Here is a 24,918-nt window from a genome sequence, read left to right as displayed (position 1 = left end):
CACACTGCTAAAAACACTATTAGGACACATATATCTCACTAAAAAGTGTAAATTAGTTGTTTTTGCGTTATTTCGAGCAAATTTGTACTTCCGGTTTGAAACTAATTTTTGAAGCTGCGTCACGGCCATGACATCTTAGTGTGTATTCCAGCGTGTAGACTGGACGTCTCTGCCTGAGAGTGCCTTATTAGGTCTCCGAGTGTGCTGCATTAATGCATGAGTAAGGCTTGGTTTAAACCAATCAGTGCGCTCTATTGTGCAACTTCATTAATATTCATTACTGTCACAGTGTTTAGATGACAGAGACACCACGCTGTGTTGGCAAAACAAGCGTGAAGTATTGCTTTTATAGTTTGCTGCAGTTAAGTTTTGTTTTAATTTTCTCGCTGTGAGAGTGCAGCTGGAGTCACGCGTGGATTACAGTGTACGCGACGCTCGACAACAATAACTTACGTGTCTAAGGAGGAACATTGTTTACCTGAGAGCTGTTCTCATCTGCAAACGCTGAGATCCGGATTCGCTTGTAGTCTTCTCTTAATAAAGACGCGGCTCTAGTTGCTGGTGATTGTCCTGACTCTACAGATTTGGTAAGTGAGCAACCAGTGCTCTTTGTTTATTCAGTTTGTTCATATCGAACTACTACATTGAGTGTAAACATGTTAGCACCACAACCAAACTTTAACATCGTGTAGGATTTTCACCGCATTTTGTGACCGGAATAACACACGCGGCTTTCTGACACTACCTGCCGTGTGCATCTAAGTTTCCGGGAAATGCTGAGGGTTTTTTCCTCTCATTCGCTGTGCGGTATCAAACATTGCATGAAAAATACACGCTTAGAGCAGTTCCTCGAATCAAATATCTCAATTGTCGCGAGGGGCATGAATCAATTCCCTGAATGAAAGAGCCAAACTGCAGTTAAAGTCCACCATTTAATAATTTGGCAAATAATTCGACTACAGATATCCATGTAAACACAGTCACTTTCTCCCGTGTGTGTGTGTGTGTTTTGACTCTGAAACTCAGCACATGCCCAAATAGACACTCCCACACTATCCCTTTTTTGTTCCTCCGACTCTCCCCCTAAACAGAGCTGGACACGCCCACTTTTCTGACTTTTTCCAAAGTAGAGGTGTAAAAACACCCGGCTAAAACAGGGGGTTTCATGGCCCTTTATAGCAAACCTAGGGCATTCATTGGAAAATTTGTTCGTCAGTGCTTTCAAGTGCTTCATAAATGAAACCAATGCAGTAGTTTGACTGTGTTTTGTTTTTCTTTGTATATTTTCCTTTATTTAATAAAAGCTATACAATCTGAGAGGATAAAGAAAAGAACCTTAAGTGCCGACCATAGACTGTAAAAGATATGGACATAGTATCCGTGATTCACCCATAGGTTTCTGAAGTGCCCAAATGAAGCTACAAGTAGGCGTGGCCAACCGTCACCACTTAATTGCACTGACTGGGGGATATCAAACAAGGGCAAAGAAGCGTAGCGTGTGCGGAGCTACAGATGCTTGCTAGCATTTTGCTTAGACTGGCTTTTCTTTTCTTAATACTACATTACCTGCATTGTTCTTATAGCGTTTTTCTACAGGAGGAAAGTGTGAATGACTTCCAAACACTTAAAATATGGTCTGTGTTAGTAAATGCAAGACTATTTATGAAATCCAGGCATAACACTGTATGAAAACGTTTCAGATGATTTTTCTAGAGCTTACAGCTAATCAATCTTTCAGATTCTGAAGTGCATTACAGTTCTAAAGAAAAAGAAAAATTATCTTAAATAAAACAAATCACTCAAGTGGCCATGCCCTTAATTATGTAGACTTAATATAACTTAATATAAACTAAACGCATGAGTTCTAAAATAAATTCACCCCTGACAGATGTCATGGAAAGTATGAACCAAAATCATTCTTTGTATCAGGCTATATTCACAGGAGCGAGTATGCCTGACAATTGAGCCTTACAACATAAACTGCTCAGCTAATGTTTACATTTGTAATATTTATATTATTTGCTAATTAAAAAACACTTCATGTGCATTTTTATAAATAAGAAACTCATCCACTTATTTTGGATGCTGCTACTGTCCTCCAGAGGACACATTTTTTTTAGGCGTGCCCACATATACTAGGGCAGCCTTCATGACCAAAATGAAGTATGCTGTGTTTGGTACCAAAGCAACCTGGGTGCTAAAATATATTCAGTTAAACTGGCAATGGGCAGATTTACATTAAGTGGCAAACTCCCGCTCTCCCTCAGGAATCCAATATGGAAGTAACTAAAACTGCAATTTATCGACTCGCCTTTGGGGGCTGGCTCCAGGAAAGCCAGATGTTTTCTGACTGCAATGGTAAATTGGCCAGCTGATAAAAACATGTTTACAGCCATCAGAAGGTGGGCACACTGTGGTCATAAAGAGATGGACTTGGTCAGCAGCAATACTCGGGTAGGCTGTGGCATTGACACAATGCTCAATTGGTACTAATGGGCCCAAAGTGAGCCAAGAAAATATCCACACACCATTACACCATCACCACCAGCCTAAACCATTGATACAAGGCAAAATGAGTCCATGATTTTGTTGTTGACACTAAATTATGACCCTACCATTCGAATGTCGCAGCAGAAATTGAGACTCATCAGACCAGGCAACGTTTTTTCAATCTTCTATTGTTCAATTTTGGTAAGCCTGTGTGAATTGTAGCCTCAGTTTCCTGTTCTTAGCTGACAGAAGTGGCACCTGGTGTGGTCTTCTGCTGCTGTAGCCCATCCGCCTCAAAGTTCAGAGTGTTGGAACCAGCTGGAACCAGTCTGGCCATTCTCCTCTAACCTTTGGCATCAACAAGACATTTGCGCCCACAGAACGACCGCTTACTGGATATTTTCTCTTTTTCAGACCATTCTCTGTAAACCCTAAGATGGTTGTACGTAAAAATCTCAGTAAATTAGCAGCTTCTGAAACACTCCAACAACCATGCCACGTTCAAAGTCACTTAAATAATTTGTCTCCCCCATTCTAATGCTCGGTTTGAACTACAGCAAATCGTCTTGACCATGTCTACATGCCTAAATGGATTGAGTTGCTGCCATGTGTTTCTTGTATAAACAAGCAGGTGGACAGATGTACCTAATAAAGTGGCAGTTAAGTGTATATCATAAAACCCAGAAGGCAATGAATAAATACTTATTATGTGTATATGTGCAAAGAAAAAAAAAACTAAGTAGGTGGCTCATTGGTCTGCCACCCGTCACCAAACTAAGATATCAAGCTACACCTGTGCACAGCTGAAATCATGAACAAAGTTTTTGGCAAAGCTTCTGACAGTTCCCGAAGAAAAAAAAAGCTTCCACTTACATCAGTCTTCTCCATTTGTTTGACCTTGCCTGCAATTGTAAGTTCATTAGCTTTCCCATCACAAAGTTAGGCTCAGGGCAGCGAGACATATAATAAGAAAAGCTTTGATGTTCCCATCATTTGGTCCAGAACGCCTCTGGGAGGACATAGATTTCCTGTGACAGAAGCTCGGGCGTTTTTCCAGCATGAGTTCTCATGGGAAGGGTTCGAGACATAGATGGCATGGATTTCACTGAAGATAGCGAGCACTGCCTGTCTGTGTTTCTCAGCTTCATAAGTGGATCCTCTGAGAATACTTCACAGGTGACATATGAGAAGGAAACACTTCCTCAGAGCTTCAAAGCGAACACGCTCAGTCAAAGATAAAACTTAATGAGCAGCTCACAGATGCTCATGTTTCATTGATGCTGTTTGATTTTTCTTTCACAGGCACTTCTGAGATCTACTAATTGACAAGTTCCTTATTTTCCCATCATCAGGGCCACTTAACGACAACTAAATGGATTCATTGTAAATCTGCACTGAAGAGAACTATGGACACTTTCTTCACTTCAGAGAGAACTGATTGACCAATAAGAGTACAGCTTTGGCTTACTGTTGTTAAGTGGTTTCTGATACCTAATCAAGGATCAGTTTTAGGCCCCATTTACACTAATGCGTTTTGGTTTGAAAACGCATAAGTTTTGCTACGGTTACGCCATCCGTCCACACTACGCCAGAGTTTTTGAGCGCCGAAAATTGAGCATTTTGAAAACGCTGGAGAGGCCATTTTCATTCTAAAACGCTGCTGCTCTGTCTGAGTGTGGATGGGGGAAAACAGAGACATCTGAAAACAGAGGCAGGGCTGCTGAGATTCGCTACCTGATTGGGGCTTTTGTGTCATTGCGTATCCTTCCCTTATTCGTCAAGCCCCTTTTATATGAATATAACACAACGCTGTAACGCTACAGCAGACCAGCCTTCACTGTAAACAACAACATGAACACAGAAATGGGAGCGTTGTTTGCACTATTGTCTGTTTAAGGCGCCATTGTGCAGTTATTCATTTGTTACGTTGAGTAACAACTCGACCTTTACGTCTGTCCACAAAAATACCTCTCTTGCTTTCTTTGCCATCGCGTTCATTGTTTAACCGGCGTTTGTTGACTAACGATAACCAAATGCCAAGCGAGACACATGCTTCCTGTTTATACTAGAACGCGCAAGCCCAGAGTGCGCGAATGGTCACGTGATATACGTTTTTGGTAGCGTAGTGTGGACGGAGATATGTTCAGAAATGCTAGGTGAAACGCTAGTGTGGAAGTGCATCGTTTTTTATCTAAAACGTTGTTTTAAAACTAAAACGCACTAGTGTAAACGGGGCCTATGTCTCTCAGCTGGCCTGGAAGCACCTCATGATCCTTCTGGAGGAGATGAAGGAAGTGTCTGTGGAAATGTCCCTGCCACCCAGTCCCAGAAAAGCGTATGAAAATGAATGAATGAATGAATGAATGAATGAATGAATGAATGAATGAATGAATGAAATTTTAGCAATTTCATTAGCAATCAGCACGATCAGAGGAATCAAAAGAAAAATCGAAAGCACTACTTACAGACAGACAATAAATGAAATAAAAATATCAAATAAAGAATGAAAAAGGTTCAGCCTGAATTTCAGCTGTCTCCAACGTAAGAGTAGGTTAGAGATAAGGCAAAGTTTGCATTTCCAGGATTATAAAAGTCCAAGACAATGTTGTGTAGCAGTCAATTTCCATTGCTATCATTTACTACCACATACGCTTCCCTGCTTCTCTGTCTCTTGTGCTGACAGAGGTATTGACACAATGTTGACTATTTTGATTATTAATCCACATGTGATGGAGAGAATCAGCATGTCTGAATCCAGTATCCCTGATGATTGAGGCTGGGTTTAGTGTTACACAGTGAAGGAGAAAACAAAAAGTAATTAAATTTGACAGAGCCATTTCACAGTAGGCAGGAAGCCAAACATTCTAGGATGATACATTTACCAGCAGAGTCATCTTCACATTGCACCCTGAAGCTGTTTTTCGAAAAACAGAGAGCTGTGAATACGATATTATTCCTTGCATAATAAGTGGAAGCACAGAGGCATGAATAAGTGGCTTGTCGATCTCTTGTTTAGTCAATTTTATGGTATATCAAAGACAAAATATTTATATGTACCACCAGATTTTAAAACTAAATACATTTTAAATGCAATTTAAAATTTTTATTAACTTTTAAATATAGTTTCAAAATAAAAAATATAGTTTCAAAATAATTTATATATGAGTGCATATGGATGAGATACTTTTATACCTTTAATTAGGTATAAATTATATATACAATGAAAAAAATATGCTTGTGATCCTACACAAGACCACCAGAAAGAATACATTTCTAATTCCTCCACAGCATTTTGCACACACAGCTGTGATCATCTTAATGACTTGAATAATGAATGAACTATAGTGATATCATGTTTTATTTATATAATGCCTTAAACAGAAGATGGTAAATGCAGTAAAAGCAGCTCATGACTTAATTTACCGTCAACATTAAAGACATACAGAGAGTATTTTTTAAGAAGTCCCACCACTGCAGCATCAGGGCATGAAAAAAACACTTCCCATATCCCAACCTGAGTGTCGCATTCTGCTAAATGCTGTGTGTTGTACAAATAATGTTGGAATACCTAATTATTATAGAAGTCTGAGCTTATGTGTGCTTTGATCAGATTGATTGCAGTGAGAAAGCGAAACGATCCAATCACGGTTAATATAACACTGTTTTATGGATATGTATTAGTCATACGGATCTATGAAAAGAGAATTATGAGTAGGGCGGGAAGTTTCGCGAGTCTCCCGGATGCCCGCAAACGAGTGATAATCTCCCGGTAATCTCGCGTCTCCCTCCCGGTCCTCAAATAGCTTACGTCGCGCACCCTTCTCACCCGTCCCCACCGCATCTCTCCTCACTCTTCAGACACATCGCGCGCACCTTGTCAAACACCACCAAACCACCACCTCTCCTGACAGCTGAGCGGGACTCTGCAAAAACTCTGACACTGACCAATGTGAGGAGAGTTTACTCACACGTGACTTGTTTTAGCTCCTTTGGTCTGATTATAAAACTTTGCCCTGTGAAAGTGAACCGCTCCAAGAGCAAAGAACAACAATGTTACAATTGTAATCTCTGTTTCGGAACAACTGAATCAATTTACAGGTGTGAAAGCACCCTGAGATTGAACTGTTTGGCCACAATGACCAGTGTTCCATTTGGAGGATAAAGGGGAAAGCTTATAAGCCGAGGAACACCATCCCAATTGTGAAGTATGGGGGCGGCAGCATCATGTTGTGGGGCTGTTTTGCTGCAGGAGGGACTGGTCCACATCACAGCATAGATGGCATCATGAAGAAAGAATATGTATGTACAAATACTGAAGCAACATCTCAAGACATCGGCCAGGAAATTAAAACTTGGCCACAAATGGGTCTTCCAAACAGACCATGACCCTAAGCATACTGCCAAATTTGTTAAAATGTGCTTTAAGGACAACAGAGTTAATGTTTTGGAGTGGCCATCACAAAGCCCTGTCTTAATCCTATAGAAAATTTGTGGGCAGAGTTGAAAAAGCTTGTGCGAGCAAGACAGCCAACAAATCTGACTCAGTTACAGTAATTTTGTCAGGAGGAATGGGCCAAAATTCCTTCGAACTATTGTGAGAGGCTTGTGGAAGGATACCTAAAACATTTGACCAAAGTTATACAGTTTAAAAGCCAAGCTAAAAAAATACCAAGGAAACGTATGTAAACTTTTGACTGTTTAGAAATAAATACAAAATTCTCAAAAAAAAATTCTCTCATTATTCTGGCATTAAGCAAATGTGAATGATTTAGGTAATCCTAACGGACCTAAAATAGTAAACATTTAGTATAATTTAACACCAAACACTTTTTAAAAATTGGTTATGTTCCTTTTTTTAGAGTGTATGTAAACTTCCGATTTCAACTGTATATATATATATATATATAAAAAAAACAATATGTTTTAAAATGAAACGTTCAACATTCATTAATTTTTCCTTTGGCTTAGTCCCTTATTTACCAGGGGTCACCACAGTGGAATGAACTGCCAACTGTTCCAGTATGTTTTACGCAACGGATGCCCTTCCAGCTGCAACCCAGTACTGGAAAAAATGTTTTACATGTTAACATATATTAAAGAATGATTTTAAGTTACTAAGACAAAGGGTAATAAAAAAATAATAACAAAATTAAAATAATAATTAAAATGAGCAATGAAATAATGCCTGAAGCAGAAAAAAAATATTATATAGGCAACATAATGCTTGTGGATTTTCTAGAAGTTGGATTTTTCCCTACTTGCTCAACCAAAATCTTCATTAGCCTAACAGCAAAAAACTAAAAAATAAATAAAGCCATTTAAAATAGGTATTACTTTAAATAGTTTTCCAAGTTTAATGATGCAGAAAAAGACCAATCAAATATAAAAAAGCACTGCATAGTCTTCCCTGTATAAATGAGGAATAATACTTGTTAAAGCTACAAAAGGTGGTGCAATGAAAAGTAGAAGATGATTATCACTTATTATTTTGATGTTTGATTAAAATAGCTGAAACAGACAGCTGCCGGTTTATTAAATGCAGTGCAAAGATCCAATATACTGGTATACATGCATTTTTTTTCTCAGCCGTTTACCTTTTATTTCAAGGGTGAGCTCACCCAAAAAGGAAAATTATATTGTTACTTACTTACATTGTTTTAATGTTTTTATGTGCTTTGCTATTTTGTATCTTTTTGTATCATTTTGTATATTTTATGCACAAGATTTTTTTTCAGCACATTTCTAAACACAATAGTTTTAATAACTCATTTCTGATAACTGATTTATTTTATCTTTGCTATGATGATCTTTTAATTTAATAGTAAATAATCTTTTACTAAATATTTTTCAAGACACTTCTATACAGCTTAAAGTGACATTTAAAGGCCTAACTGGGTTAATTAGGCTAAATAGGCAGGTTAGAGTAATTAGGAAAGTTATTTTATAAAAAAAAAAATAGTTTAAAGGGGCTAAAAAATTCTGTCCGTAAAATGTTTTCAAAAAAAAAATAACTTCATAAATAATAATAATTTTCAGCAGAAAAAAAAAAAATTGTGAAAATTTCCTTGCTCTGTTAAACATCATTTGGGAAATATTTAAAAAAGAAGAAAAAAATTACAAGGGGGCCTAATAATTCTGACTTAAACTGTATATTTGCTTGCATTAGCTTTGCTCAGTGTAAACATTATGAGAATATAGTTCAACCCATACATGTTTAAATTTTAAAAATGAATGAGTCTTCAGGGGAGGAAATCTACACTGAGGCATTATGATACAAAAACACAACTCACTCTCCACAAACGAGTCCATTATGTATCATAATCCACCTTGTGAAATCAATAATTAAGCTAAATCACAATAAAAAATAGTCCTTTTTTAGAAATCTGTTCAATCAGGGAGAGGGATCGTCATTTTTTCATCCATTAATATAAAATGACTGATGTTGTTTTTGCAATCTACCACCAAATTAATCAAATATCCACACCTAGTTAATGTTAGCATTGCTTTTATTATGAAGCATATCACATGAACAAAACAAAAATTCTATTACCACCAAGAATTACCTTATAAACAGAGCACATGTCACTGAGGTAATAAAGTAATGATGTGTGTCTCTAAAGTGCTTGAATACGTTATACTGAATCAATGACATAATGCTGTGTCAGTTCCTGTCCTGAGCTGCATGATAAACAGAAAGACCTATTGGGATCTAGCGACCCCTGACGCACTGATGCTGCTGTGATCATCAAGCCTTATATCAGTACCGGCCCACAGCAAAAGACAGCCGCGGCTCTGGGCATGTGGCCAAAAGCAAGAATCTAACTGGTTGGCTAGTTTCTTAGCAGTGCAATGGAATAGAGGTTAAAGCAGCTCTCTTGTATCTATAAGCATTCAACGCACAAACCCTGTGCAATCTGGGTCTACGACAGGCTCACAGCCCACATGACGAGTGCTGCTGGACGAAGTGAGAGACGCAGTTGGATCAGGTCCATTTTCAGCAGTACTCAATACTGTTTGCCTCAACATGGAATTTTAAGTTTGCAGGAATGCATGTCTATACAGCTAGGCATTAAAGGGTCAAATTTACTACATCTTGCACCATCTTTTGAAGTATAAATCAGCACTGGGATACAGTTATTTTGGAGATTGCCTCCCTGCATATGCAATTACAGGAGTTATCCAGACACAAAATGTATGGGAGGTAGTCAGTTTACTGGTATCTGTGGCATTATTTATTGCTTCTAAGCCTAAAAGGATGTCTTAACCCATTTTGAGGCTCTGTTTTTAGTAGATTACATGGTTCTGACTATCATCAGCTATGCTTAATTACACCCTAATTTGCCCTGGTTTATTTTTTTTAAGCTTTGTGCTTCTGCAAGTTGTCAGTTAAACATTCTGTTTCCATCAGCACTTTTATCCTACAGCATTATTGCACTAATTTGCTCTGTTTAGTCTATCTGGCATTAAATCCATTCACAGGGAATGTGTTTGATGCATTTTGTTGGGTTATTTCCTGATTTCCTGTTTTCTCAAGCAAAGATGCATTTGCACCTTTTGCACATCCTTCAGTTTAATGTAGCTGTCAAAATGTCATTTTAAACATTCCTGGTCAACAGAATTATAGAATTGGACTGATTCTATTAGGTTTAACCAGTTAAACTCTTCTGCTATTTTGGGATTTCCGCCTGGATTTTGCCTACCCAAATTTAAAAACATCCCAAATTCACATGCAGAGGTGTAAATGCAAAAATTTGGTATCCTTTTATAGAAAACCCTTTGAATTTTCATAAAACACTATTGAAAGTGTTTAAAATATCTGTATATGTTGTCTGTGTTATAACAAACACCTAAAAAAAAGAGGCGCTTTTTGTATTTTTTTATAAACTCAAATTTGAAAGTAAACTTTTAAGGTTCTTTGTGGTCAAGTGTGCTGTAATTAATTTTGGTGGTTTGGTGGTTTTTCTGTCAATTTTTATTTATTTTCAAGTCCAAAGAGAGAAGTGGACTATTGTTTGTTTTTTATTAATATGTTGTGCTGTATTTGATTACTGAGCAGAAATAAACAACACTTTAAAATATAAGCAATTTTCTCGTGATCTTCTAAATTAGTCGTGTTTTGAATTTAATAAATGCTTAATAATCGCGATAACCGTGAAACCATGATTATTCTTCAGACTATAATTGTACAACCAAAATCTATAATCGTTGCATCCCTAATTGTTATGCAGTTCAAAACATAGCATACAAATGTGTTTGAATTAAGAAGCCTACATACTTGAGCAATACACTGATTTTTTTTGTGCTTCGAAGTAAAACATTTGAATATATCTGTTAAAAAAGACACATTGAAAAATGCAGTGATGTTATGTATTTTCAAAATACAACATATTAACGTTTTAATGCAGAAAAAGCCAACGTCTTGGTGTCTTAAGGAGCAAAAATACAACATTTGGGCTCTTATATTGCTGTTGTATGATCACTTATGTTGCAAGTCATATCTCTCCAGCCCCTCATTTGGGATGCTTTTCATGAACTGACCTCATGTCAAACTAGTTGAATAGCACTGCTGTACTCTTTTTCAAAGGACATCCTGGAATTTTTAAGTCAGGACCTCAGTTTAACATCTCATCCGAAAAACGGGCAGTATAGAGTAACTGGAGCATTAGGACCAACACATGGCCGCAGTTTAAGTGCTCTCTACTGATCTTACTAACATCACTTCCGGCGTCAGCCTATCTTTCTCATGTGGTCTCCCATTCAGGTACTGACCGGGCACAGCCCTGCTTAGCTTCAGAGGCTGAACATGTAAGTAGCAGAGAGCTAGCTTGTTTACATGATGCTAACTAATGTAAATGAATAAATACAGTATGCAGTGATTAGTATTAATACAAAAACATGCAGAATATAAAATCCCTCATACATCAGAACTGTCATTGAAACAATAGGTGTTAGGCTAGAGCTCAAACACACCTGCTGCATGCACATGCCTGTTGGAATAATAATACGGAGGTTGACAGACATGCTAAACTGAGGTGCCCTTCCTCATGCACTCTTTTACATTGCTTCCTATGCAGCCAATACAGGCAGAAATAAAAAAAAGACAAGTGCACACTTGCCAAAGAAGGGAACTGCTAATTTATTGCTAGCAGAGGTTGCTGCAATACACAAACTTGTTTTAATCGTGCACTTTCTGTTGAGATAATATACGATAACTGTATTTATTAGGAGAATCCTGTATTATGAAGTCTTAGACGCTCAGCAGGGCAGATTTGTTGCATGTGATTACATACTAGTGGCTGAAATGAAAGCATGAATAAAAGATTAAAAGGCTCTGTCCAACAACAAACCACCAGTATCTCAGAGCTGCTCCATCAATGCAGCAGTGCGGGTGTATATGTGGTATAATTGGCTCCACATTGACCTTAAAGTGCTTCTAATTCTGTTTCTTAATAGCATAAAACACTTCATTTAACCTTGCTGTGTCAATGACATACAAAAGCATGCAGTATCAGTAATTTACCACCACAAACGTTTCTAGCAACTATGAATAAATCAATGCTAACATTGTGTTTCTGACACCTTGGCCATACAAATAAATATGAATAAACAGCCATGATGAAATTAAACTCGAGCTTACAGCATGGATTGCCATGTCACAGCATGTTAAAAGGGCTTTATGTCCTAACCATACTTGACATCATCGTGCAAAATTTTTATTTTAGAAACGGTTTCTATTTCTGCGACGTCACGCCTGAATAATAGCAAACTACTATGACAATCCTCACCTCAGCTGCCGATTGTGTGCTTTATTCAGTGTTAAAGGCTGCCAATGTGACTTTAAATATCATTTTACTTGACATTCATTGACATGCTAAAAAGAGGAAGCAGGTTTATCTCAGATCTTCAAAATAAAAGAACATATTGTTCGAAAATGAAGGTAAGAACGGTAACTAAGTGCAAACCAACAAATAGTCACTCAGCATGTACATATAAGAATGATAAGGAGGCTTTTTAACGTATTAATTAGATTATAAACCATACATTGGAAGTGCATTCTATGCTTCTGAATGGCTCTGGTTATTTACATTTTTTCTGTTAAGTCGCGTTTAGCACAGATAGTCAAATTGTTTGTCGTTGGAATCTTGTCACGCATACATTAGTTCGGAAATGGTTTAATATTAAAATAACAGGAAAACATTGGCATCAGCAATTGATTTAGATAAACACATAGATGAATTATACAGTTTCTGATTAATTACACTTTGTCTTGTTACAATTGCTTTGATTAGCTTTATTTTACTTTAAAGTGAACATAATAAATCAAGTAAATTATTTAATTTAAAACATATGCACTGGACTTATTTCATACAATATACTTCATGTGCTCAAATGAATCATACATATTATACATTTCTGTCTACTATTTTACAGTTAAAAAATAAGTGGTATGTTGTTGTCTTTCAGAATACATGTAGTCATCAGACTGCTTCTCCACAAACGAGAGAGAAAATCACATAACTTTGTTTCAGATAAATAATTCCAGACATTTCATTTTGCATGATACTGGCATCAAATTCAAAATATATACCCAGGAGACGTGTGGCTTTTGACCTTTCACTTTTCTGTATTGCTCCAAAACTAATTTCATATATTTGTTTATGAAATAATGAAATGTTTAGTGCGGTGACATTTATTTTACATTACTTACACTGCAAAAATGCTTTTCTTACTTAGATTTTTTTGTCTTGTTTCTAGTCCAAATATATAAAAGTTCTTAAATCAAGAAGCATTTTCTAGACAAGCAAAACATATTGTCTTGTTTTAAGAAATAATATGCCAAAATGAATTGAGTTTTTCCTTAAATCAAGCATAATAATCAAAAAACAAGATTATTTTGCTTACCCCATTGGCAGATTATTTAGAGCAATGCTAGCCCTTTAAATCTTAAAGCGATAGTCGATGACCCTACAAAAAACAATCCAGGTTCATTATGAAAACGTACCTCAATGTACATTTCTGGAGGCCGCAAAATACGTCCCAGGAGGGACAGTTTTTTTTTCAAGAGTCCACGAGATTTGGATTGCAGTTTTTGTTTTTGTGAATCCACGAGAGGCCACTGTGTACTGCTGTTCTCGCATAAACCCACTAAAGGCCGCTGTTGACTGACTGTTTGACTGACTAACCGACCAATCGACTGACCCACACTCCTCCTTCCCTAAACCCAACCAATTTTATCGATTGACCCACCCACCCACTTCCCTAAAAAAAAAAAAAGAAAAGCCCTCGTCTGATTTTTACCACATTTTCGGATTTTACCACTTTCTCACCCTGTTATTTGATTGTTTATTTTATTTTTTGGGATTCTGTTTTTGTCTTACCCACTTTCTAGAACTGTTCTTCATTGTTGTTGTGGTACTCCGCACTGCGTCTTAAGTCGGCCGATGTACATGACGAGCTAACAGACAAACTGGCTTTAGCGGTAAAGCTGTCCACACGGAGGTAAGCGGTCAGCTGTTAGTGTGCAAAGGATTGCCGTCATACCACCCCATAGTGTTTGTTTAAAAAATTAAATGCAGCCATATGTACCTCTAGCTACATAATTTGCGGTCTCCAGAAACGTATATAGGGCTACGTTTTCAGAATGAGTCTATGTTGAAATTTAAACGTTTCAGTTTAAATGGTGTCAATTAGTTAGATTTAGTTTCAAATTAACATACTGTCACCAAACGGACAAAGGATTTTGGTGAGCAAATCAAGGCGAAAGCAGGTTCTGCTTAACTAGTGTATTCAGCGCTGAACTCCAATGTGTTATAAATGAGATTGTTTATTTTTTAATGCAATTATAATTACAAAAAAAATTTATACTCCATTAGTTTATTTGATTAAAAGTATTGCTTTTTTATATTTATGTTTAAATGTTAGGAAATAAATTAAGAAATTACCCATGGTAACTTTAATTTAAAATTGTTTGGTATATTTATCTTTGGCCATTGGCTCTCAAAGTATAAAAGTTTGAGCACCCCTGGGCTATTCAGACACAGAGACATCTAAAACTACTGGCACATTACGAAGGGGCAAGACAACAAACAAGTCTGAACTGACAAACATGGCTCACTCACTCTAACTATAACATATATTGACTAAAATTCAATGAATTTCACGAAAACCGCTCCTTTAATTTAAAACAGAAAAGCAAACACAGAGTAACAACAGGTTAAACAAACTCAAACACTAGAGACTCTAAGAGCAAGCAGACTAAAGTCAGCACAATTTACCCCATTCAACTCAAATACCACAGGAGGATGTTAACTGGCATTACCTCATATGACCAGACGCACTGGGTTCCTCCAAAACGTCTGACGCAGCGTCCTATCTCCACATCTTCGTGAGTAGTGTACATTTCCCTGAGACAGGACCCGATGTGAGGCACCATCCTGCGGAGAACTTCCCGGCTGAAGATCATCCCTGGACCACCCATACAGAAGTTCTCTCCAGGCTCCAAGGCTAATTTACCCAACTCCTCTGTGGTACCAAGACCTGTCTGACCCAGATACAGTGGCTTACTACTGTTAAGAGATCGAAGGAATGACTCCAACTTCTCACCTGAAGGATAAAGGGTTGTAAGAGAAAATGGTTAGATTAAAAAAACTACAATGGTTTTACATTGCTATATCAATTGGGTATAAACAGTTACTGCTGACTAATATTCTTGGACATGATATTAAAGGGGTTGTTCACCCAAAAGTGAAAAATCCTTATTTCTTCACTCTTGACTTGTTTCAAACCAGTTTGAGTTTTTTTTTCTCTCTCTCTACTGAACACAAAAGAAGATATTTTGAAACAGGTCTGTTAATGGCACTTAATATATGCTATGGTCTGTTCTACAATGGTTTATAAGTACATTCAGCACATTATTTAATGTTAAAGGCATAGTTTACTCAAAAGTGAAAAGTCTGCCATTATTTACTCACCCTTGACATCAAAATTAGTTTGAGGTTTTTATTTTTTAACACATTCAAGAGTCCACAAAATTGCTGATTTTTTTAATTTCTGATTGATTATAAAGCTTGTTTGGCATGCTGTCCCAGGAGAGAACCCTAAGCTCATAAGATCCTCGAGCCTGGGGCTCCCTCCCATTTGCAAGGCAAGAGGGGAGTTTGAGCTAAGGTAGATCTCTAGAACTCCCCTGCTGTAGTAGCTAATGAACAGATTCCTCTTAAGAGATAACGACTTACTAGGAGCATGTCCATGGTGCTGATTTGGATTAGTCAATTAACTTAAGTTGCATGTTTTTGGATGGTGGGAGGAAACCGAAAAACCCAGTGGAAACCCACGTGATCACGGTGAGAACGTGTAAACAGAAACGTCGGCTGGCTTGGTTGGGACTAGAACCAGTGACGTTCTTGCTGTGAGGCAACAGTGCTAACCACTGGGCCACTATGCCACCCATCTAGGAAAGGAGGAGGGGTAGGGGTGGAAGGGGGATTCTTCAAAACGAAGATGGCTTTTATATGGAACTTGGGGTTTTTATAGTGGCTTAGGAATCGTATGATTGGTGAATCATAAATTGAATAATGCGGGACCGACACAAGCAATCATAACCACGTGATCCTCTCGAAATTAGTTTATAAATAAACTCCACAAAGAAATTATTCTTATTTAATTTTGAAAACCTGTAACCATAGTAGGAAAAAATCAATGTCGAAGTCAATGGTTACAAGTTTCATTTTCTTTTCTTTTGTGTTCAAAAGAACAACAAAATAAAAACTCAAACTGGTTTTGATGTCTAGGGTGAGTAATTGATGGCAGGATTTCCACTTTAGGGTAAGCTATGCCTTAAACATTAAATAATATTGTACTTATAAACGTGTAGAACAAATAGCAGGTATTAAGTGCCATTGGCAGACCAGCTTCATGTAAAATACTCCTGATTTGAAGCAATCTTGCATAAAAACAGTCTAAAAAATAATAATACAGTAATATGTAAACCCAAATTTTAATTTGGAATTAAACAACCCAGTTCAACAAATACAGTTGAAGTCAGAATTATTAGCCCCCCTGAAATATTAGCACCCTTATTTATTATTTTTCCCCAATTTCTGCTTAAAAAGAGAGCAGATTTCTTTAACACATTTCTAAACATAATAGTTTTAATAACTCATTTCTAATAACTAATTTCTTTTATCTTCGCCATTATGACAACACATAATATTTTACTAGATATTTTCAAGAAACTTCTACACAGCTTAAAGTGACATTTAAAGGTTTAACTATGTTAATTAGAATAACCAGGCAGGATAGGGTAATTAGGCAAGTTATTGTATAACAATGGTTTGTTCTGTAGACAATCGAAAAAAATAGCTTACAGGGGCTAATAATTTTGACCTTAAAATGTATTTTTTTTTAATTAAAAAAAAAAAAATCAGATTTTCCGTGCTCCGTTAAACACCATTTGGGAAATATTTAAAAATAAAAAAATTGAAGGGGGCTAATAATTCTGACTTCAACTGTATGTTAATACACCAAAGTGTACTGTAAAATGCTTAATGGATACAAGTAATTTCTGTGACAAAAGAATATCTGTATTTGTTTCACCTCAAAAATCTAAATATTGTTGTTTTTTAAGTAGACGTAAATCTAAACTCACTTCCAATGTTATCACTCGATTGGATTGGCGTTATCAGTGGTTATCAGCTGATAGATATGGGCCAGAAGGGGCTCAGAAGGTCAATCGTATCTGGATGCAGCCTTTATGATGCAAGCTGAGATTGCATCACTCAGCGATGCAATGTCAGACACAATGCACTCAAATGGAGTGAGTGACGTCACTATGATGGGTAGGGTTAGGGGTGGGGTTATGTGAGCCCATTAAAATGCATTGGATGCAGCCCAGATTGCACTGCACCAGGTCTGCATCCAAACCCCTCTCCAGAAGTTAGGCTCAGAAGGCTGTTATCACCATTCACATTATAAATCAGCTATGCTAATAGAGAAGACTCCACATCCAGATCTGTTTTTGCATTACTGTGACGGTTGGGATTAGGGTTGGGGTACACTCTTAAAAAAAGGTATATGGTGGTACAAATAATGTTCCTTAAGGAACAGTTTTGTACCTTTTGTAAAACTTCTACCTTATAAAGTACAGAAAAGACCTCTAAAGATACTGTTCTGTACCATTTATGGTACAATTGAAATAAAAGTACACAATTGTTCTCATAAAAAAAGTACATAAGTGTTGAACAACTCCTTCTTTATTACAATATCTATGGTAATAAATATAACTGGAAAGGCAAAATGATTTATGAATAATTTCCATATTAAAACACGAATCATCATTCAAAAGCATTTGTCTCATATACAATTATAGAATTATAGAATCATATACAATTATAGAAACTCCTAAACAATTATTAAGTTCTATAATACAAAACAACTGGTAAAACATAAAACTATAAAGGTATTGTAAACTACACATTTAAGCAATTTTTAATAAACATTTGGTAAGCATTTTCCAATTCTGATACATTTTCATTTTCGATATCCACTATCAATTTGCTTTCCACTATGCACGTGGACAGGCTAAAGTCCTGCATATACAAAGTGTTCATGCACTCTCTCAAAAATAAAGGTATGTGAACTGTCACTGGGTTGGTACCTTTTCTAATAGTACAAATTTGTACCTAAAATGTCCATATTATTACCTCACGGGTACATATTAGTACCTAAAAAGGACAAAAGTGTTCCTCTTAAAATTTGTAGGTACTAATATATACGTTTTAGGTACCAATAAGTTCCCTTTAAGTACAAACGAGTACCTTTTGAAAAGGTACCACCCCAGTGACAGCTCACTTAGCTTTATTTCTGAAAGTGTGCAGACATTTTAGTATTGTAAAGCTAATCAAATATTGTGCATATCTCATAACACTACTTTTGCATAATTATATTTCTACTTTAAAGTTATGGAGGAAAATGTTTTATATTGTTCATAGGAACATGTATTTCTGGAACATTTTTGTGAAAATAGCAGTGAAATGTTTAGAAACAGTACATCTTTTGATTTATGTTAAAGAGTTTTTTTGTTCTTTATTGTAAATTGAAAATGTAAATTCACACAAAAATAAACTTTTTTTGTAAACTGAAACATTGTTTAATAAATTTATTTGATGTTTTATATTTACTGAAAATAAATTGACATTTTAAATATAGCAAAATGCCTTTAAATAGTTCTTGAAGGAACACATTTGACATTGTTAATGGACAAATTATCTTGTCATTCTAGTGGTACCTTCATGGATAAGAATTGTACCTTTGATGAAGGTACAATATTGTATCTTCAGGTTTTAAAAACCAAAGGTACATTTTGGTTTCCCATGGTACAAATCATGTCCTTAAAAGTACAATCTGCAATTGTACACATTTGTTTCTTTGTCTTTAGGTACAATTTAGTTCTATAAAAAGGTACTTTCCCAGTGACAGGGGTTTGTACACTCTTTGGTACAACATTGTACCATTTTTTTCTGAGAGTGTAGGAGTAGACGTTAAAAAAAATATAATTAATGGGAAATTTATTAAATAATATAAATGATTTTTATTAACTTCTGGCTGCAGCCATATGTGATCTATAGCTGATTAACCATGTGAATAGATGGACGATAACAGCCTTCTAAGCCTACCAGTAGGTGCAGAAGGCCCCTACTGGTCCATATCTATCAGTTGATAACCACTGATTTGCCCAATTAATCGAATGATAACGTTCGAATCGGCTGAAATAGGGCTGTTATTATTAATTTTGTGACCTTTTGTTCACTGCACTTTCTGGTCTTAATATTATAATACATTTGTTATATAAATCATATTTTTTAGATAAAAAATCTAAAATGTCTGGTTGCATTACGGTTATAAACATTTGAGTCAAGTTCAACTATACTAAAAAGAATTCCCCTCAAAAAGGAGCCGTTTAACTTATTTTTAAGTTCTAAAGTTACTGGTTTTAATTTCCCAAACTATTCATCAAAATATTCATCAAAGCAATGTCTTGTTTCATCTTTCTCTTTAAATTCTTATTCAGTTATTCACCTCTGATGTAGACATCATCATCAGCCCTCATAAACCACTCATATTTATCCAGATAATGGTCGTGCATGTACTTCAGCATCATGAAAGACTTCTTCTGAGGAGGGTATGAATCATCCACCCCAGTCAGCGAGATGACTGGCACTGGGATTGGCAAGGGCACTCTCTCAGAGCCCTCACTGGAGAAGAACTCCACTCGGCCGGGGATACTGGGGGTCCACGTCCTGTAGGCAGCCACGGCCCGGGAGGCCAGGTACTTTTGTGCTGTCATGACCCCCACATACAGAAAGCTGTTAGCTGGAGGTATAGGTCCCGCTGCATCACTACTGTTCCCTGTCCTGTACAGCTCCTCTTCACCTTCATCACTGCCTTCCTGACTGGAGAAGAGCGGCTGCAGCTGCTTGCGTCTGCCATTGGTTGACGAGGTACTGTGGGCGGTGTCTGAAACTTTAGCCTGAGCCCTGGCATTACTGTAGTATGTGCAAACTGAAGACCTTCTGTTCTTCACACTGGTCTCCACAACTCTGGGGACAACCAGCCACGACGCGGCTGTGAAGCCCAGAAAAACCCCCACGATGACGCTCACAAGCGGTCTTCTGGACCTGAGGGCCATCGCACAGTCAATACAGCAGATTAGTCATACACAACAATCTCCTCAAATTGATATGGGCATACTGGAGTGAAATGACCGACTGTGATTATCTAATATCTGCAAAGTGCGTTCGCGTGCAAGTCGCGCGACCTGAAGGTAAGTGCTGTCCCGTTATACGCGAGGTAAACATCTTTCAAATGTATCGATCACAATGTCTATGGGATAAAATCCATCCAAACGTGATCAGTTCTCTCTTGTTTGACGCGGAAGAGTTTCTTATAATTCTTTCGGTCGCTGCCAGAGGCACGTATAATCCACATCACGCGTCATACTGTAACGTTTACAAAGTTGACGCTTCCTTTTCCATGCAAGAAACGCTCGCGTTGAGCTGTTCTCCGCTGAAGACACAGTTTCTTCACCTCAGTGTAAAAATATACTCCATTCACATAAGCATTCTGCTGCTTCAGTGTCCACAGACTCGCCATTTTACTCACAGTTTGACGCGAGGAAACGGAACTTTTCCTTCTCGTCTCTGAAGCATTCTAGTTTCTCCGGTTTGAGCCTCTGGGCGCACTGATGTAACGGGACAAACGCGCTCTGCTTCGTCTAGTCGCGGGGCGGAGCAAAGCAGCTGCTCTTCCCAAACTGACGTGTGCAGGGAAAATTCAAAGAAGGTACAAAATTTAGTGCTCTCGGTTGTGTTTTGACTTTAAATGTTTTTTTGATGCATATGTTGTTAAACAACATGTCTTAAAATGCCATTACCCATTGTACTAGGAAATCAAAGACAAATTAATACGTTTTAAAGGATTAGTCCACCCAAAAATTTAAATTTACTTACCATTTACTCTTCCTCAAGTGGTTCCAAACCTATATATGTTTCTTTATTCTGTTAAAGACAATAATAAAAAAAAAAAAATAAGATAAACTGTAAACTGTAACCACTGACTTCCATCCTAGGTAAAACAAACACTAAGTAATGTTTTCAGCTTCCTTCAAAATATCTTCCTTTGTCTTAAACAGAATAAAGCGACACAAACAGATTTGGAATAAATGGGTGTGTAAATGATGGCAGAATTTGACATTTTGGGTAAACTATCTTTTTAAGTGATGAACTGTAGCCAGCTTATTGAAAGGGGTGGGTTTTTTTCCTTAAAAGACCTTAGACCTTTTTGCAGTTATTTGCCTCATTTTCTATTTAATTATGAGGTTTAAATACTACATTTTAAGCACTTTTTTTTTTTGCTGGATTCGCTTAATAACCAACACTTTTTGATGAACAAAAAACATTTCCAACCATTTTGCCAAACCATGCTATTTTACCTTTTTAAGTGTTTATTTACAAATGTGCATTTAAACAGTAAGTTTTATATTACATTTTTATAAATAATGTTGAGATTAGCATTTTAGATAAAAAATAGAATAAAGAAATATAAAAAGATACTTATTTTTAAATTATAATTTCATTATTATCTATCATTAAATTCTTTTTGTTAAAACTTGTTTTAAATTAAAAACTAAAGCCATATGCAAGGAAACCACACTAAAAAACCTGTAGTTTCTGTCAGTAATGTTATTGTTGAGATTATCAGAAAAAAGAGGAAAGAAATATGAAAAGATTCTTGTTTTTAAAATGAAATTTCATTATATATATATCATTTAATTATTTTTAGGAATCTGTTAAAACTTGTTTAAAATGAAAAACTAAAGCCTATATGCAAAGAACCACAGCTGGAGTGCCTGAAAAAAAAGTAAAACAACAGCTGTTAAATTACAGAAATTTACCAAAAAGTAGGACAATAAATTACAGAAATTTCCCTAAATTTAAATTTCTGGTAAATTTCTGTAATTCAACCTCTGTTTTTTTTTTTTTTTTTTTTTTTTTTTTTTACAGTAAATGTCTGTAATTCAACGGCTGTTATTTTACTTTTTTCCGGCATCCCGGATAGCTTCAGAATTTATGATAGCATAAAAGATAATCATGGAATAAAAGAGCTCATATAGGGGACCAATTCTGGACCTGTGTCAGTTAGGGGTGGGTCTTTCGAGCCACCCAAACCCCCCTGGATACGGACCTGCCAATAATATTTATAGATTTTGGGAAACATATTTGGAGTCATTAATGAAGCTACGTTGAATTTATTGAATGGCATTTCACCTTGAGATAATCCATGTCATGTTGAGAGGATTCCAATAATGGCACAAACATAAATCAACACAAAGTATACAAACTAAAACAGCATGCAAACAAACAATTCAATTTACCTAAAGTACCACCCATAATCTACAGCTTGCATATATTAAACAAAGCATGTGCATATGAGAAAACACACAATTTACTGTAAAAATATTTTTACATTTTAAAAAACTAAAATGAAAAATTATGTGCAAGATATTTTCAAATGAGAAAATAAATCAGGCCTAAAGAGACAAAGAAATGTAATTGATCTGTTAGTTAGAGAAACTGTTTTGATCAAATCGAGCTTTATATTGAAATAACCTCCATTTATTGCCATATCGTCACCTTAGAATTATAAGGTTCTATCTGACATTTTTGTCAAAATTGATTTATTCACATATTCTTATTAAATGACAACTTATTTACATTATGTGATGTTTTTTATATAAGTTGATTACATTTTAAGACTTTTTGTTTAAAAAACAAGAAAAAGTCGAACTCTAGCTTGGCCCTATAAGGTTCTTTCTATGAGTCAGCATTTTTAATGCACCGATTAGCAGTACAAACTGCAATGGTTTTTAATGGGCCGATTAGGATCAGCTTTTTTTGTCATTTCCCCGGACTGCTCCATTGACAGCAGGAAACACCAGAAAGACAAAATCACACAAAATCAGAGTCGACTAAATAATACACCACACAAAATTGGGAAGAAACCTAAAACTGAAAAGATGTGTGTAAATGTGATGACTTGGAAGCATATTTTGACATTATTATATATATATATATTTTACATTGTTAAAACTGTTGAAACAGTTATTAAAAGTTTATTTATACATTTATCTATCTATCCATCTATCTATCTATCTATCTATCTATCTATCTATCTATCTATCTATCTATCTATCTATCTATCTATCTATCTATCTATCTATCTATCTATCTATCTATCTATCTATATATATATATATATATATATATATATATATATATATATATATATATGTATATATAAGTTATTGCTTTAATGTTAAACATTAAAATGTATTATAGAGAAATTGCACTGACCTAAATTAATAATAATAATAATAATAATAATAATTATTATTATTATTATTATTATTATTATTATTATTATTATTATTATGCACAAAGTTAATTAATTTAATCATTTTAGGAATGCCACTTAAAATTATTAAATAAATGAACAATTTGCATAATTGTATAAATTAAGTGAACAGTTTCAAGTTACAATGGGTTTGCTCATTTTTTAAGACACTCACTTTTTAAAAAGCAGCCTAACTAATTCCTTTTTTTCAATATTTACAGTCTAACTGAGGAATATACAAAGTTATGTGTTTCTTGTGAAACATGCGATTGAGCCTTTTTCAAGCTATAAAATGAGATGCACAAAAGCAAGTAGAGCTCAAGCTGGTAGTTATTTTAGCTTTCAGAAATAGCAGAGCAGTGGTTTGCTCAAGATAATCACTCACAGTACTCTACAGTTAACCTGACAGCTTAGCCATTCAGTGTTGGTGCTTAACAAGGTGGAGTCAAGACTTGACGCCTGACAAGAAGCAATTCACAGAATCTCACACAGAAATATATTACACACACTAAAAGGAATTCTGCCAAAGGGTCACTGGGTTTAAGGGAAAAGAGAGAGAGAGAGTTGTGTGGGGGTAGTAGGGAATCATAGAGAGTTTTAAGCCATTTTCTAAGCATTATTTATTGTTTTTATTGCACTGGCTTACAATGCAGAACACACAAAGTTCTGATATAGCCTATAACTTCGAAAGTGTAGTTTGTACTGTTTGTATTATGACTCCACCTAGTGTTGATTTGATGCATTTTAAATCTCCAGACATTAAACATCTCCACAATTCAATAAAACGATCCCATCTAAATTAAACATTTAAGTAAAAGAAGTAATATGGACTTGATGACAAATCATCAACAGGTCAAAAAATACTAATCTAAATAGGCTGGTAGTAATTTATTGACCAGGTTTGCTATTTAACATGATATAACTTCACATAGATGTGATTCGATATCTAGTTAAACAGCATCTATTATACTGTAGGTCAATGTCAATTTGAACATAATACATTTTTAATGTTTTAAGTTGTTTTCCTATCAGTTTAAGGCATTTATTTAACATTTTTATGATTAAGAGATTAAATAGCACCTAATTAATAATCATTTAATTAATAATATTAAAAATGTATTATGTATGTATGTTTTAGGCATGGGATGATAACCATATTCAAGGTATACCGCTGTTTGTAAAATTTTCTGTAATACCTTTCCTAAGGTATGTTTAAGATTTTTAGAACAACAGATTTTTTCTAGCTAGCAGAAAAGTTATCCAAGGATGATGTTTTAAGTTGTGAAGAAATCTGTGTTTTTAAATCTAATGAAGACAGCAGAAGTCAATGATTCGTTTGATTTGAGTCTGACATGTTTACTGCTCCAAAAAATAATTTAATTGTTTCACAAAATAAAATAGATTGTGTTCAAAGGGGAAAATAAGTTGTTTTTTACCCAGACATTAAAAAAAGAACATATATTAGAGCAGGAATCACAA

At 35.7% G+C, this 24,918-nt stretch overlaps 2 protein-coding genes across 5 annotated transcripts in view; one reads left to right on the top strand and one right to left on the bottom strand.

The window, feature by feature from the left end:
* chsy3 (chondroitin sulfate synthase 3) overlaps positions 1–20,730 on the bottom strand; it is a 143,867-nt gene extending 123,137 nt beyond the window's left edge. The window contains 2 exon segments of one of the 2 annotated variants that reach the window (NM_001441572.2): positions 14,810–15,093; positions 19,567–20,730. In NM_001441572.2, the coding sequence (NP_001428501.1) occupies positions 14,810–15,093; positions 19,567–20,176 (894 nt within the window). In that variant the 5' untranslated portion in view covers positions 20,177–20,730. 2 annotated transcript variants of the gene reach the window in all.
* LOC110440067 (serine/threonine-protein kinase pim-3) overlaps positions 20,070–24,918 on the top strand; it is a 35,955-nt gene continuing 31,106 nt past the window's right edge. For all 3 annotated transcript variants that reach the window (XM_087270334.1, XM_087270332.1, XM_087270333.1), the window contains exon 1: positions 20,070–20,311. The gene's annotated coding sequence lies outside the window, so the exon portion shown is untranslated. The remainder of the gene's footprint in view (positions 20,312–24,918) is intronic.

The sequence above is a fragment of the Danio rerio genome, chromosome 10 (assembly GCF_052040795.2).
Source record: "Danio rerio strain M-AB ecotype USA chromosome 10, GRCz13ab, whole genome shotgun sequence".
NCBI classification, from domain to species: Eukaryota; Metazoa; Chordata; class Actinopteri; order Cypriniformes; family Danionidae; genus Danio; species Danio rerio.
This window is presented reverse-complemented; position numbering and strand designations above follow the sequence as displayed.